Source organism: Barbus barbus (assembly GCF_936440315.1).
Source record: "Barbus barbus genome assembly, chromosome: 5".
In the NCBI taxonomy this organism is placed as follows: domain Eukaryota; kingdom Metazoa; phylum Chordata; class Actinopteri; order Cypriniformes; family Cyprinidae; genus Barbus; species Barbus barbus.
This window is the reverse complement of record NC_136733.1, coordinates 32,183,395-32,197,243: the sequence shown is the minus strand read 5'-3', so window position 1 is coordinate 32,197,243 and position 13,849 is coordinate 32,183,395. Positions and strand designations below refer to the sequence as shown.

The following is a 13,849-nucleotide window of genomic DNA, read 5'->3' as shown; positions in this document are numbered from 1 at the left end:
CTCTAGAATGATAAATCTTTTCTCTGTGAAAGAGAAATGACTGCTCTTGTTACATGTAGGCCAAACTAGGGTCAAACTATTTCTTGGTTTGTTGTTTTTTATATTTCTTTTTTATTTTTAGAAATATTTGCTTGATTGTTGGTTTACTTGCCTATTGTAACTGCCGAACCAGGGGCGTTTCTAACATTTCATCAGTACTGGGGCACAGGCTCCCCTTTCAAACAAGTGTGCTCATATTTTGATATCCTTTTAGAAAATCACTTTTACCTGCAGTACAGAGTTGTTCACGCAAGCTGCACATGCAACAAAGAGCTGCTTCGTCATTGACAAACATTAGAACACATTTGTTAGTTTTTGTTAATTCTTACTATTAACTAGTTACTTGTTAGCATACCTATTAGTAACATTGGCTCTTTATTATTAATTATAAAGTACATATTCTGAATGATCATCTTCTACATCCCTTATCCTACCCAATACCTAAACTTAACAACTACCTTACTAACTATTAATAAGCAGCAAATAAGGAGTTTATTGAGGCAAAAGTTGTAGTGAATGGTTTGTTAATAGTGAGAATTGGACCTTAAAATAAAGTGGGACCATTTTCTACAATGGATAGTGGGTAAATCCACCTCATCCAGGGCTCTGTTTTGGTCTAATAAATTGTCCGGTCACTAACGTGGGGTGAGAAATCGGTGCAGTCAATTCAGAGTGTGAGTGAACAGTCTTAATGAATCAAACTGAATCACAAACAATTTCAGACCTTTTTGCAAACCTGTTTGACTCATTAGATCAAAAGAGTGATTTGTTCGCAATTGTGGCATCATTAGATCTGATTCTAAATAGCTGATAGAAAAAAAAACATGTATTTATTGCTGAAATATCAGAAAAAAATTTTTCTCAGGTCAGTATATGATACTGGGACACAAAGGGTCTAGCAACGCCCCTGGGAGGAGCACATGCATCTTATTTACAGTGGCCCTAAAATGTGTTTGGCCACACTTAAAAATATACGAATGTCATTGCATCATATAACAAAACATCATTAATTTAAGGACAACAGCAAAAACAGTTTTCAAACAAAATAATAATAATAATAATAAAATCCAAAAGTAATGCTAAAGCAAATCTAGAAGAATAGCATAATTTCTTTGCAGATTTCCTACATTTTTAAGTGTGACTCAAGTGTCCAAATGCTTTTTTAGGGCCACTGTAACAGTCAACCTAAAATGCATCCCTATCCCCCATTGATATGAAAACAAAATCATTTTTCAGCACTCCAGATTGACAGGCCTTGCTCACATTATGCCTCTCCACTCTAATTTCATTGTTTCCCCATTCTCCAATCCATGCAGCTTTATCTTGATCAGCGTGTCAGTTGGCCCACAACATTTCCATGCGCCGTACTGTATTCTCAAATCTGCTCTCAGCTCTAGGGGTGTCTGATGTCTCGGATTATTTTCCTACAGCCACAGATTTGGCAGCGAAGATGCATGTGGCTCATTTGTCATGCCACAGCCCACTCTATTCTGTTTGGCGTTCCGCTGTGTACCATTTATATGAGGGCATTTGCTCCCAACCCACTGGAGGATAGTAAAAACATTGAGAATACCGATGGGGCACCTTTTTTGAAGCTATAAACTTATATCTGTGTATCAAATCTTGACTATTATTTATTAGAGAACCAGCACATAAGTTTCATTAACATTGCAAATGCTCATCCATAATTCATGGGAAGACTTCATTAAGTATTTACAGGAGTCATTTGAGATTTTATTTATTTGTTCATTTAGGGAGCCATTGTTCATTTGAAGACAAAGCTCTTTTTGAATTCATTTGATAAGGTCCTGAATATGCCAGGAAATTGAGAATAGTGATAGCATTGGGCTCTTAACAACTTATAACACCTTTTTGAATTGTGAACCTTGATGAGGTGTTCACAATATCATGTAGTGTCTTACCTGCTGCCACCACTAAGAAACTTCTTTTATAAGATGGACATCTGATCTGTGTGATTGTAGTTCTGTTACCGGACATTATAGTAGTAGACCTCTTGTACATAATTAACTAAAAACAATTACTCGTATTCGGCTGCTGTGTCTGAACAAGAAGGTTATAGTTTCTTTAGTGGGGCCTGAATTTCCTGTCGACATAATGCCTTATTTACACAAATTGAAGAATAAAGACACAAATTTAACCATAGCTAAACATGGTTAAACCATAGTTCAATATATGTACTTGTACTGTTATAGAACCAGGAGAAAAGTGTTTTAAGAGTAGAAGAGGTAAACTGTTTATTCATTTTATTTTCTAAGACCCATAAGGAGTTATTTAATGAAGAATTATGCATTTTTCTTAAAGAGGAACAATTAATCAGCACTTCACATTATTTCTGGGACTCTAAGTTCAACCTGTTTCCAAAAACATTGTTATTAAAATAAATTTTAGATTCGTATTTGTTTAGAATTTTTGCTACTTCCCATATTGGTTCCTTTTTATTATTATTATTAATTTATGAAATCTAGAAAAAAAATATTAGCAGGCATTCATCATTAAATTCAGGAACATACAGGCAACTTGTTTGTGTTTGCGTATCATGAGAGCCATCATGTTTACTCTCTGATTATTTTAATCTTTGATCTGCCCCGTATACTGGCGTTTTGTTTCCTGGCTCTCGCAGCACGGCTTTAGCTCTTGACTACCATTTACTGTAGTCAAGGAGTTATTTGATTCCTTTTTTAGGAGTGAGCACCTGTTAACAGAGACCCACCTGACAGTCAGGTGTGTCATCCGCTCTTGATGCCTCGCAAGTCTGAATAGAAGGACTTAAACTCAAACCGGCAAGATGCCCCGCACAAAAAATGATGTTTCGATAACCATGGATGATGGTAAGTAATAATTTTGGTTCATTGTGTACTAGTGGACTGTTTAAACTAGTTACAGATGCATCAATCTACATATGAATAGGTTGGGTAACTAATGAGTGTTAATATTCTGATAATATAATGTAATTTTTAATACTGTTATGCTTTTGTTTTTGGGAGCCAGTGCTTTAATGATGACCCTTATTTTGCAGGTTTTTATAATATATGGTAATTGTTTTAACGATTAACACAATATATCATTATTTTAGTTATTGTGAAAGTATTCAAAATAAAAGACTAATTCAAAACCTGATTATTAATATCGAGTGTGTGTGTGTTACAGTTGGGATGGATATTGATGCAGAATATGATAGTGGAAGTGACGGTAAGCTTTACAGAAAATTGAATTTTTTTTTTATTAACAAAAGCACTATTATTTATCATTATATTATGTTTTTAATGCACAGTATAAAATATTATGTTTAATTGTTTTATTTTAAAATGTATTGACCACATTTTCCCTATATTTTCAGTGGATTCAAAAAGAAGAGCAAAAGGCAGGAATAAACCGAAGCCTGCAGCTCGAGGAAAGAAAGCCAAGCCAGCTTACAGTGTAGAGGAGAGTGAGGAAGAGGAGGAGGCTCCACGTAAGAGAAAAGGCCGAAAGAAGAAGGAAGAAAGTGAGGAGGAGAGTGAGGAAGAGCAGAGAGGAAGAAGAAAGAAAGCAGCAGGTTCAAAGAAGAAGGCTGCCGCGAAAGATGACTCCGAAGACGAGAGCGAAGAGGAGAAGGGAAATAAAAGAAGAGGAGGGAAAAAAGGAGCAACTAAGAAGGAGAAAGAGGAGGAGAATAACAAGGGGAAGAAGGGGAATGGCAAAGCAGCAGGAAAAGGACGGAAAGATGAACAGGATGATAAAAAGAACAAAGGCAAAAACAGCAGGTGCAGTATTCTCTAGCCTCCATCTCCACCCATACACACACACAGACTCAACACTCCTCATTACCTCCGGTTTGAATTGAAACACAGCCATATGCATCTATTGCCATAGTAGAACTTTTGAATGTTCTCCTTTATTCTTATTACGTTATATGAGATGTATATCTGATGAGTTTATCATTTTAATAATTGAATCTTTTAAAAAAAGTGTATTATAAAACTGGACATTTTTATTCCTTTTAGTGACCAATGTAATGCAGTATTGTTGTCAACAACTGTCCGTTTTTGGTTTCAGCTAGACATTTCCACTTTTTTTTTATCTTTTGCCTTCCAACTGATGATCTGGAAGTGCTTTTCATGGCCACCTGCCACTAGAACTCTTGACCTGACTTGACTAGAACTCATTTTATCCACCAAAACAACTCTATCCTTGTGGAATATACTGTTAAACTGGACTTTAAGGACTGACTGCTGACTCTGGGGTTTGTTCTGCAGCAGTTCATCCTCGGATCACAATTCAGAAGACGAGTCTATGTCTGAGGGAGAGATGGCCCGTCTAAAAGAGGAAGTCGAGGAGAAGAAAAAGCTGATAGCGACTCTCCGAAACAAACCCTGGCGCATGAAGAGGAGACTCAAGTGCCTGAAGTAAAACGGATTTCCTTCTCATTGTTTGTGCTGTGATCCTATTGGCTCTCGTGTCCATCACCACTACCTCACCTGAAGTTCATTTATTTAGCATGAGTTTCATGTTTAAGTGCTTCATTAAAGCTTACAAGTTGCTGTGCTTCTGCTTGCTGGCATCTTCATGTCTCTTAATGCACTTTAAGCTGATGTTTAAAGGAGCTCTTTTTGGCTTCATATTCTTGCTGGCTTTGAAAAAAAAAATGTTTTAGGAAGCATGAAAGTAGTTTAAATTATGTTCAGCATGACATGGCGCTTTTGAAAGGCGACAAAAAGCTTCGCAATAGAATCCGCATCATCCAAAATGCACTTGATTGTACTTTGCGATAAAACGCTTGACTCTGTGTCTACGCCAGTGAATTCATTACCTAGTGGCCTCTGTCTGAACCTTTACCTCAGACTGCCCAGTGGAAATGACCAGTGTGGGTGATAAGTGAGAGTTTGGACAAGTGCCCTCAAAAGTTAGTAGAGACCGACACACTGCCCAAGAAAGCATCAGTAACACGGGCCCTGTGAGCTGTAGGGAAAGAAACCGTGCCACAAAGGGGACACTCACTTGGCAAAGCTTCTAGATAGGTAACTTCTGCTAGGTGAGAGGTATGTTACACCTTCATTAGCTGGTTTATGCATGCTGATGTTTCTTGAGAGCAGTCTTTGCATGCATGTTTGGGTGTAACTCTCTTCAGAGATCCCATGTACAGTGCCATAAGGTCATACAGTCATACCCAAACACTAAACAGATGTTGATATGGTCCACCACAGGTCATAATGAGGTGCTTTGGACAACTTCAGATATTACACAGAAGTTTAATTGCTGAAGTTGCCATTTTTTTTTGTACATCAGTGTTATTTCAGTATCATTGAGATGCTTTAATTTTTATTAAATATTTTTAATTATTAATTATGTTTATCTTTTACATTTTTATTTAATTTAAGTTGAAGTTTTAGTAATTTTGTTGTTTTTGGTCATTAATATAATATTTTTTATGTCTATATAGTTTTCATTCATTTTTATTTCAGTTTGAGTTATTTTAGTACATCAAAGAAATGTCTCCTTTGGAAATAGCTGAAATAGAATACGTTTTTTTATATATATATTTTATTTATTTTCAGTTAACATCTATTTTATTTTCAGTAACATAAAATGTAAAGGTTTTAGTTTCAGTTAGCTATAATAACCCTGGTCTCCATAATATTTCTATATGAAAACATTAAAGGGTTAGTTCACTCTTAAGTGAAAGTTTCTTACTTCTGTGGAACACAAAAGTAAAAAATATATTATTTTGAATAATTTTCCCGACAATTTTTTCCCATACAGTGAAAGTCATAAGGGTCTAAAACAACACTGGACCCCATTGACTTTCATTTAAAAACAAATACAGGAAGTCATGCAGGTTTTAATGACATGAGGTTGAGTAAATGATGATAGAATTTTAATTTTGGGGTGAACTATCCTTTACAGTAATATCGGTTTGGCCTGCTTTTGTTCTCGCACATTAATTAATCTTGTGTCCATCCCATCTGCACTATTCCCATTTATTATGCATTGATGAGTTAATTAATTGGCTGTATGCTCAAGTTACAGTATGTGAAGGTTGTGAGTGAAACATGATATTTTTCCTGGTGTTGTCTCTGGTGCTTACTGCACAAAGCTGAATGGTCATGCTATGTAATAAAAGCAGAACCAGCCAGTAACTCAATGGACTGGCCCGTCTACATATGGTAATGTGATGTGACTCAAACAACAGGAGAAGAAATACTCATGTCATGTTGAAAACTGAAATGAAAACAGAACGGTTGTTTTGATAGTACAAGTGGAAACACAGAGTTACTTTGCATTTAAATACAACTGAGTTTTAATTCCATGTCAATACAAATTTCTGTTTATGTCACCTGGCAGAGAAGCCCAGGGATTTGTGGAGAGGTTTGAAGGGGCTTTGGGCAAAGGAAAAGGGAGGAGACTCTATGCATTCAAAGTCATGATGACCAAGGTACAGCACTACATATGCCATACTGATGTGTTTTATTTTAAATGCATTTACCAAACACTTTTTTCCTTCCTTTTTTTTTTTTTTTTATTTTTTTTTTCAGAAATTAATCAAATTCAAAAGAGACTTTGAAAACTTCAAGACAGCCTGCATTCCCTGGGAAAGTCGGATAAAAGAAGTGGAAAGTCTGTTCATCTTTGGTTATTGTTCTGTATGAGTGAAATCAGGATTTTCAGCATGTTTCTTAATCTCTTCTCATTTGTTTCATTCTCACAGGTCACTTTGGGTCATCTGTTGCCTCCTACTTCATTTTCCTGCGGTGGATGTATGGACTAAACCTTGTTCTCTTTGGTTTTATGTTTGGACTTGTTGTTATTCCAGAGGTGAGATTTTTGAAAATGACCTTTCATGCAGTGTGTAACACCGCTCTAAGTGAATGAAAACATCCTACAAAGTTTCACATCTGGAAGTGCACCGTGTATCTTCCCTGCGTTCCATTCGGAAGGGCTCATCCCTATGCCCTAATCCCTTCAAAGGGTTTACCCTCCGGAGTGAGAGCTTTGAAGGGTTGAAGGGTGTAGAGAACCAAACAACTGTTTCTTGAAGTGCCCTTCTGTGTCATCATCCCGTGCCCACACAGAGGCGCCGTCATCATGCAAAGGATCATGGGAGCCCGAAGTGTTCATCAGTTGTATCCTTCGAAATCCTTCATTCCGAAGGGCCCTTTGAAGTGGCTAGTTTTGAGCACTTCGGTTTGGAAAGACCCTTCAATATGAGGGCGATTATATCCCATTTGAAAAGGACCGCTTGTCTCTTAAAAGAAAGAGTCGACTCTGAATCATTGAAACGAGTCGTTTTTAAAACGAATCCCAAGCCGTTTCATGTTGACGTCAACATGAAACATTAGCATATTGGCCGCCTACCTGTTGGTCTTTTCGCATTGGTCTGAATGGAAATGCAAATTCATTCTTTGCCACTAGGTGCCGCTTTTGGAGCAGTAAAAATAGCGGTTTCCCGGTAACGCTGTATACAAAGCACCTGATTAACACACACTCCGTTTGCAGTGCTTATGTGGTGCAGAAGCAGCACGGACTCATTGTGCTTTCACACAGGATGCGTTTGCAGTCCGCTCCTGATCCGCCAGACACAACATTTATCCATTATTTTGATTTCAAATCCAAACGTTGTTAGCATATATACTTAAAGTGCTTTTTCAGCATTGTAGTGATCTTCTTTTATCAAAGCACAGTTACACAATCTTTCATAGACATATTCACATTTAAACTCAATTAATATAAACAACGTATTAAATGCATTTGGCTATAGATTTGTATATTAAGTTGCTCAAGCAAGTGGAAACACATTTAAACACAGCATATAGCCTACATTGTGTTAGGCTATCACAAATATTTTAAATTAAAACTTACCACTGACAGAAACAGAGGGCTCTCGTGCCTTTTACATTTAAATCTTCATTACAAACAGTCCCGCGGGTCTTAAAGAGCTTTGTTTTTCTACCTCCACACAAGACACAAGTGCATATATTGCCTTTTTATCTAAAAGTGCACTTTTCTTTGTTTTAAACCTAGCCAAAAACTCTGTGAAACACAGTAGACTTTAATTAGATCTATTTTTTTGTGAAATTATATGAGGCGCCACGTAGGATTTAAATCAAACTTCGCTTATCAATACATACATAACACACGTGCATATACACCTATAAATTACTCGCATATACATGTATACTATTGGATGTTCAAAATACATATATGAAATACACGTGCACACTAATATGAAATCCATACCAATACATATTATGTTAGTAATGAATGCATACACTTGTGAATAACTTGCATATACATATAAACTTCCATGCATATACACCTATAAACACTCGCACATACATATAAACTTCCATGTTTATATGGAATCCCTATGCCCTGGAACCACTGCCAGACCACAACCGCGTGCAGTGTGAACGCTTTAATCCGATAACATGGGTGCGGAAAAAATACTGCACTGCAAACGGAGTATGTGTGAAACCGGCGTTATCAGGCATTACAGGCAAGATGAAATCGACCAATCGCCAATCACCGCAGATTAGCGTCATGCAAAGGAGAGGTTTGTAAAAATGAATGGTTGAGCGAATAAGGTAAAAAATAAATGCATATTGTAAGACCATGAAAGTGTTTTTTGTTGTTGGGGACTCCCAAAACTAAAATATGAACATTTTATAACCCATAATAGGGGCACTTTAAAATAACTGTTTTCTATGTTAATATATTTAAAAATATAATTTATTCATGTGATGGCAACAATGAATTTTCAGCATCCACGGAATTCTTTAGAAATCATTCTAATATGCTGTTTTGGTGCTCAGGAAACATTTATTATTATTATTATCAGCGTTGAAAACAGTTGTGCTGCTTAATCTTTATGGAAACTGTGATACAATTTTCCAGGTTTCTTTGAAAGGTCAAACAAACAGCATTTAATATGAAATACTAAATATTTTATAATATCATGATTCATGAATGTCTTTACTGTCACATAATAATTTAATGCATCCTTGCTGAAAAAAGTAATAGTTTATTTTTTTTTATTTTTTTTTATAAATGTGTGTTGAAGATGCTTTTACGATGTTGAGTTACAACAATACAATCTGGGTCTTTCTCTCTGTAGGTACTGATGGGCATGCCTTACGGCTCCATGGCCAGAAAAACAGTTCCCAGAGAGGAGCAGGACAGTGCCATGGACTTCTCTGTCCTGTTTGAGTTTGGAGTAAGTTTTTTTTTTTTTTTTTTTTTTTTTTTTTTTTTTTTACTACGCATTCTGTGTAAAACAGGTTGTAAGGTTTCTGTTGTCTTATTTGGATTATACTTTTTGCTTTTTTACAGGGTTATTGCAAGTACTCCATTATGTTTTATGGTTTTTACAATAATCAGCGAAGTATTGGATTGCTGCAGTTCCGGTTACCCCTGTCGTATCTTTTAGTTGGAGTTGGGATATTTGGCTACAGTCTAATGGTGGTTATCAGAACGTAGGTCTAATGACTACATTTGCAGTTCTGCGAAGCGTTTTACTGACTGACAATGCTCTGATAATCAGCTCATAATGTGACCCACTTTTTTTTTTTTTTAATCAACTTCCTTCTTCTAGAATGGCAAGAAATGCCAATGAAGGAGGAGATGGAGCAGAGGATGGAGCCTTCACCTTTTGCTGGAAGCTGTTCACCAGCTGGGATTACCTTATAGGAAACCCAGAGACAGCTGACAACAAGTTTGCCTCCACCACCACAAGCTTCAAGGTTAATGACAGTTATGGTATAAAAGAATGGTGCTCTGTGCTAAGAAAAAAACCTTATTGTTTGGTTTGTGTAACTAGACTGATCTAAAACCATGTCTTATTCCCTCAGGAATCTATAGTGGACGAGCAGGAGAACCTAAAGGATGAGAACATTCACCTGCGCCGTTTTCTACGTGTCCTGGCAAACGTTCTCATCCTGTGCTGCTTGGGTGGGAGCGGATACCTCATCTACTATGTGGTCAAAAGATCTCAGGAATTTGCCAAAAAGGACAGGAATGAATTGTCGTGGCTTCAAAAAAATGAGGTACTGCTTTTCTTTTGCATTTTAATTACAAAAAAAATTAATAAAAAGTATTCTGACACTCTGCTTCCTCTTCGCTCAGGTTGAAATTGTGATGTCACTGTTGGGCTTGGTGTGTCCACCTCTGTTTGAGGTTATAGGTGAGCTGGAAGACTATCACCCTCGAATCGCCCTAAAATGGCAGCTGGGCAGAATCTTTGCCCTCTTTCTGGGCAACCTGTACACTTTTCTGTTTGCGCTGTTCGATGAAGTCAATGCAAAGGTATGACCATAGATAGCCTAGTAACCATAAACATAGTAAAATGGGGATATTACTCTACTTAGGAGTTTTGGAATGGACCAAAATGGTTACTTACCAATCCTGTAAACATTTTATGTGAATCATGTCTCTGGTATTGTATGTTCACAGCTTGAAAATGAGAAGGAGATAAGAAATGAAACTATCTGGGCTCTTAAAGAATACTATGCCAACTACACCTTATACCATAATGTCACAGAAAACATTCCCCCTCCAAACATCTCCCCAGCTGATGTCATCAGGGGTCCTTGCTGGGAGACAGAAGTTGGCATTGTAGGTACCGTCAGCACCAGCATCACCATCACCAAACTATCATAATTGTCAATAATAGTCAGTACTTAACCCTGTCGAGGCTGACAGTACCTTGGCTTAGAAATTCACATATCAGATGTGATACCGTAGGCTTTATTGGCTTAAAATTGACCATTTCCTTTCCTAACAGGAGTTTGTGAAGCTCACCGTATCCGATATCCAGGTGACATATCTCACCATCCTGATAGGGGACTTCTTACGAGCCGTGATTGTGAGATTCCTTAACTATTGCTGGTGTTGGGATCTGGAAGCTGGCTTTGTAAGTTTATCCTCACACCCTGCTGTTATTCAAGTTACTCACATTACAACATTGTGTAAACAAGCCTCAGTCCATAAAACAGGATGACCTCTGTCGGACGTACTTTTGTAGTTTTTAAGCTTTGCGTTTTAGCAACACAGGGTAGATGGTAGGAACCTGACTGACTGCGTTTATGTCACGTTAAGTATATTCTCATGTTCAGAAATGATTGCTCTATATGGCTTTGCCCTGTCGCCCTCATTTTCCTGTCACTCGATATAGGTAACGTACTACTCACTCATCCGAGGTCAACTGAACACCATGAGAAGGTGGCAGGATAGGTGATAGGGCTGCTTTACAACCAAAGTCACAGAGAGAGACACACTACACCATTCAGGGCACTTAATTACAGGGAGAGGTATCTTTTACTGACATTTATTCCCGTGTTGTCGTCTACACAGATATTTACGCATATCTGTGTGCGTTTGTGTTTCTGCAGCCGTCTTATGGAGAATTTGACATCAGCGGTAATGTGCTTGGGCTCATCTTCAATCAGGGAATGATCTGGTAAGTGGATCATTAGACTGAAAACACATCATCTCGGGGATGGACGAAATGCGCTGTTTTCACATATGTCTGTTTTTAGGATGGGTGCATTCTACGCCCCTGGGCTGGTGGGCATAAATTTGTTGCGTCTGCTGAGCTCAATGTATTACCAGTGCTGGGCTGTGATGGCCTGTAACGTTCCCCATGAGAGAGTGTTCAAAGCCTCACGTTCTAACAACTTCTACATGGGACTGCTCCTCCTCGTCCTCTTCCTCAGTCTCATGCCTGTGATCTACTCCATTATGACCCTGCCACCGTCCTTTGACTGTGGACCCTTCAGGTAGCTCTTAAACCTTCATGTTGCTAATACTTGAAAAGACATGCTCTGGTTTAAAAAAAAAAAAAAAGGCTGAAAAAGTACAGAATGCCTGAACTGCAATAAATTATTCAGTAAGAAGAGATGTATTGTCCCTGTTTATTTATTTGTTAAATATGGAAGCCCATTTTTGCCACATTAAAAAAAAGTTAATCTTTGTTCAATCATAATTATTACATTAAAAGTCAAAATTATGAGAAAAATTCATAGTTATGAAAAAAAGGAAAATTATTAGATAAAAAATAAGAATTATGAGATACAATGTCAAAATTATAGCATATATATCAGAAGTAAGACATTTTAAGTCATTATGACATAAAAAGTCAACAAGTCTTAATTATGACAAAAATGTTTGACATATTTCATAATTATGTAATTTTATCTCGTATTTATCTCTTTATCTCAATTATGATTCACCAAAGCATGATTTGTGTATGTGTTAGAAAAGGGCTTCCATAATTAAAGGCAAAATAAAAGAGGAAATATTATAAAATACTTAATATAAAACATCAAAAGGGATTATATAAACAGAAAATGTTTGTCAATTGCAGGTTATTTTGGCTTAAAATGTTACAAAAACATATTGCTACAGTATAACAAGCTTGGTTCGTGTTGCTCCATCAATATGAAATAAAAATGATTATTTTTTCATTTTCATACATTTTTTAGACCAACAATTTTTTTTTTCTTTCTAAAAGGCCTAAACCGTAAACTCAGACAGAAATATATATTTTTTCCTGAGCAATATGAAATCCATGTCTCTCCACAGTGGTAAAGGTAAGATGTATGATGTGATCATGGAGACTATAGAGAAGGACTTGCCACCTTTTATGGCGGACATCTTCAGTTATGCATCCAACCCAGGCCTCATCATTTCAGCAGTCTTGCTCATGGTGTGAGTAGTCACCTAATCACCTTAAGTATAAAGATATATGTTATATTATTTAGCTTTTAATAAAACTATCTGTCTGTCTTGTCTCTTGACAGGTTGGCTATTTATTATCTGAATGCTGTGTCCAAAGCATATCAGAACGCTAACTTGGACTTAAAACGCAAAATGCAAATGGTTGGTAAATATTTTGTGTAAATGATGGTAAAGTTCTCTGACATCAGCAGTGTCAGCAATTGGTTGTTATGTTCTGCTCCATCATTAAGCAAAGAGATGAGGAGAAGAACAGGAGGAACAACAAGGACAGCACCAACCAGGTGATGAAAGACCTGGAGGATCTTATGCCCAACAAGTCCCTGATTCCCCCACCATCTGCTGAAGAGACTGGTCAGTGGGCTAAACAACTCGTTCAACTAGTCATGACTTGTTTCTTTTGCTGTGACATTATGAGACGCCTTCAGACTCTTGAAATCTTAAAACTTTAGTGTGTAAGTGTCTTCATCCACAATGAAGTTCCTGTTTCTGTGACAAACCTGCCATTTTTATTACAGAGAAACCAGCTGACCTGCTCAGCAAGTCACCAAAGGTGACGGGCAAACCAGGTGCTGCAGCCACTGGGAAAGGGGTACATGTTCAGAAGGATGTGTCTTTGGCTGCTGCAAATCCTCGAGCTCCAGTGACTCGTCCGCCAGGTCCCAGGCCACCTGGGCCTCTGCCAGGTAATGCCCGCGGACCTCCACCAGGTCAAGGGATGGGAAGAGGTAGAGGTGGACCACCACCACGAAGATAGTGCATGAAGAATGCACACACACACTCAAAGAGTTTCTTTTTGTACTGTATACTAAATTTGGAACCAAATCTAATTTTAATACTATTACGCAGTGAGGAGGACCTGCAGTTAATATTTTTGTGTAAAATGTAAATATTTGTGTAAAATGTATTTGTATGCTACTGAATGTGCAATGTGCAATAAAATGTTTGGTTTTACATGTCTGTGGTGGTTTATTCAGCAAATAAATTACTTTATTATTGCAAACACATCCGGATTCTAGGATGAAATAAAACATGTTTTCCTTACAGGATTACCTTATTATGACCCTTTTTGTGCTGAACA

At 37.3% G+C, this 13,849-nt stretch overlaps 1 protein-coding gene across 1 annotated transcript; it reads left to right on the top strand.

Moving 5' to 3' along the window:
* Positions 1 to 2,845: 2,845 nt before the first annotated feature.
* LOC306870354 (transmembrane channel-like protein 2-B) lies at positions 2,846 to 13,525 on the top strand (the record flags this gene model as incomplete). The annotated part of the gene is made up of 20 exons (XM_079417581.1): positions 2,846 to 2,888; positions 3,208 to 3,249; positions 3,398 to 3,803; positions 4,296 to 4,445; positions 6,382 to 6,472; positions 6,573 to 6,654; positions 6,746 to 6,852; positions 9,152 to 9,250; positions 9,367 to 9,509; positions 9,629 to 9,776; positions 9,885 to 10,079; positions 10,159 to 10,338; positions 10,486 to 10,647; positions 10,817 to 10,945; positions 11,424 to 11,491; positions 11,571 to 11,810; positions 12,616 to 12,741; positions 12,834 to 12,912; positions 13,002 to 13,122; positions 13,287 to 13,525. 20 exons carry the CDS (start codon positions 2,846 to 2,848, stop codon positions 13,523 to 13,525), a joined length of 2,850 nt encoding a protein of 949 aa, XP_079273707.1.
* Positions 13,526 to 13,849: the final 324 nt, after the last annotated feature.